General features: G+C 35.5%; 1 protein-coding gene across 3 annotated transcripts in view; it reads right to left on the reverse strand.

Annotated features, from left to right (window-relative positions):
- LOC108749136 (ankyrin repeat domain-containing protein 13C) overlaps positions 1-2057 on the reverse strand; it is a 6895-nt gene extending 4838 nt beyond the window's left edge. For 2 of the 3 annotated variants that reach the window (XM_018487664.1, XM_018487662.1), the window contains exon 1: positions 571-1646. In XM_018487664.1, coding sequence (XP_018343166.1) covers positions 571-694 — 124 coding nt within the window. In that variant the 5' untranslated portion in view covers positions 695-1646. Of the gene's footprint in view, positions 1-570; positions 1647-1976 lie in introns of those variants that run through there. The other variant, XM_018487661.1, reaches the window with a different exon arrangement.
- Positions 2058-2520: the final 463 nt, after the last annotated feature.

Below are 2520 nucleotides of genomic sequence, written 5' to 3' on the forward strand. Positions count from 1 at the left end.
ATTTCGAGAAATTCAGTAAAATCTTTCTGTGGGGTAGTTTTATCCCCTTAAAAAAATAAAGCAGCATAGATGGAGGATTGTTAGTATGACAGTCAGAGAATCGTTCGAGATAATTCCAGTCAAAATCTCACTGTTGCACAACAACTTTCAACTTTCTTTTCATATTTATATCAGATAATTTTAGAAATTTAGCTATTTTGACTTTCCATATCTCTAAAAATATCCCTATGCTCAACTTAAAATTTTTCTGAGACTAATGTGTCATTATATAGCATTGTTTGAGATTAACGTTCCATCATATAGCATACATACAATTCGATTTAAAATTCCATGTAAAAATCAGCAGAGTTTGCAGTCGCTCTTCACAAGTATAACAATAAATTGTCATAACAATCAAAGTAATGTCAAATGACTCGAAAATAATTATTAAAAATAATTTTTCAATCTTTTTTCAATTTATTTGACGTTACCATGATTTGCTGTTTTGCTTAGGTTTATTTTTGACAGATTGGACTAATCGGGAAATGATCGGCTCCCTTGTAATATTAAATTTTTGTAAAGGAAGCAAACCTTGTTTATCCTTTTCAGCAATATCATGTGTACCAATCAAGATCTTCAGCGTCTTCACGTCCCCTTGAAATATACATCTGTGAAGCGGATACTCCTCATTCTCCTGCGCCATGATCATCGGCATCCGAGATCCCTATCATGCGCGTTAAAACGGCAGAACTGAACACAAACTTTGACGTTTCGTATTACAACATGTGTAATGCATGACGTCGACGCGGAACATCACGATTTACTGACGTTAACCGAACGTTAACAGGCATCACAATGCACGCAAGTCTCGCCCTCCGGCGAGCTTGCGACTTGGCATGTTAACACTTTTGTTGATATACTTTTACGTAATTGTCATATTTCTTTCCCCTTCTCCTCTCTTATCTATAATACCTTTATCGACACTTCCTCGTGTTAAACAACAATACTTCCGTCAATTCAAACCTTGGCGCCTCCGTGGGAATCGCATTCAACATTATGATCCTGCTCGCTCCAATTACGTCTATCCTCAATTCTTCTAAAAAATTTATCGCTCCACGTTCCCGTTAGTTACACTTGAGCACTTGTACGGCAAATGCGAACGCAAAATGCGTGTGTATATGTATGTGTATACTTTGAGGCCTAACCGCTCTTCCCAGGCAGGACGTCAACTTGGCAGCGTACACGAGACGGAGTCCGAATGACAGGTCGCAATTCTTAACCCTCGTGAGCCTCGTTACATTTGCGTTACATATTTGGAAAATCGTGCGATCGTGCAACCGAGTAAACGCCAACGTACGTTGAAGGAAAAGCGATCGTCCGAGAAAGCTATTCGGTTCATAATATGGCGTTCACTCACCGAATACTCCGGGACATGCTCAACGATTGTTATGCGCTCGATGAGCTACATTCGGCGGGCGCGTAATTATTATATTTTCTGAACGTACACTGAACAGAATGTTTCTATACTTGCAGACAAGCCCGTAATGCGGCCACACCGGCGTTTGCAGTTTGCACCTGGTGGGACCTACGGTGGCAAAAAATCACCGTTCAATATCGCCGCCTACACTCATTTTAAAATTGGCGACACGTTCATGAGGATGAACGTACGATTAGCCAATTCGTCGGATATTTTGAGAGCTTTTTTTGGAATCCTTTTAGTAATTTTTCAAAATTGTTACAATAAGTTTCAAAATTTTTCAGAATTTCTATAATTGTACACCTTTTTAAAAAATTTCGTAAATTTTTTTATATGAATTGGAACACTTTTCAAAAGATAAAATCAAGATAGAATTCCTCGTATATGTGCGAATTCTGGAATATTCTAAGATTTCTTATTTTATCATTTTCTGTAGCAAACTTGATAAATTCAAAAACGTTTAGGATATTTTTTTTGACCTTTATAAATTTAAAATATGAAAAATTATTAAAAATATTACGAGATCTTTAAGCCCTTGTACACTAGCGTCATCTGCATCTGTTTTCCAAATGATGAACTACGTAGTCACATCGTTCTGAACTTAGCCGATATGTCAGCGAGTTATACAGTCTAAAGATATTTAATATAAATTATCCAAATGTTTTATTAAACATAATTAAATATTAAAACATAATTCAAAACACAAGAAAATAAATAGAATAATAATGAGGCCTAATCAAAATTTTGTTTTATTGTCAAGCGTGGAGCACAGACTCTTGCATAACACATAGCACGTAATGCATAAGAAATGTATCAATCAAATGTATCAATCCTTTATTTCCTTCCTTTCCATGAAATAAAGAACTCTGATTAATTCAATTTCTTATACCTCATGTGTTATACGTTATACAACAGTCTGTGCTCCTCCGCTTATGCGTGTTAAACGTGGCGGTTTTGCTTTGCATATTATGTTAGACACATTTTGAAAGAAATGAAACTGGTATGATATCAATAAGTAAAAAATACGTTGTATCTTCGATTTTATATATATATATATATATATA

This window comes from Trachymyrmex septentrionalis, unplaced genomic scaffold (genome assembly GCF_001594115.1).
Source record: "Trachymyrmex septentrionalis isolate Tsep2-gDNA-1 unplaced genomic scaffold, Tsep1.0 scaffold269, whole genome shotgun sequence".
Classification (NCBI taxonomy): domain Eukaryota; kingdom Metazoa; phylum Arthropoda; class Insecta; order Hymenoptera; family Formicidae; genus Trachymyrmex; species Trachymyrmex septentrionalis.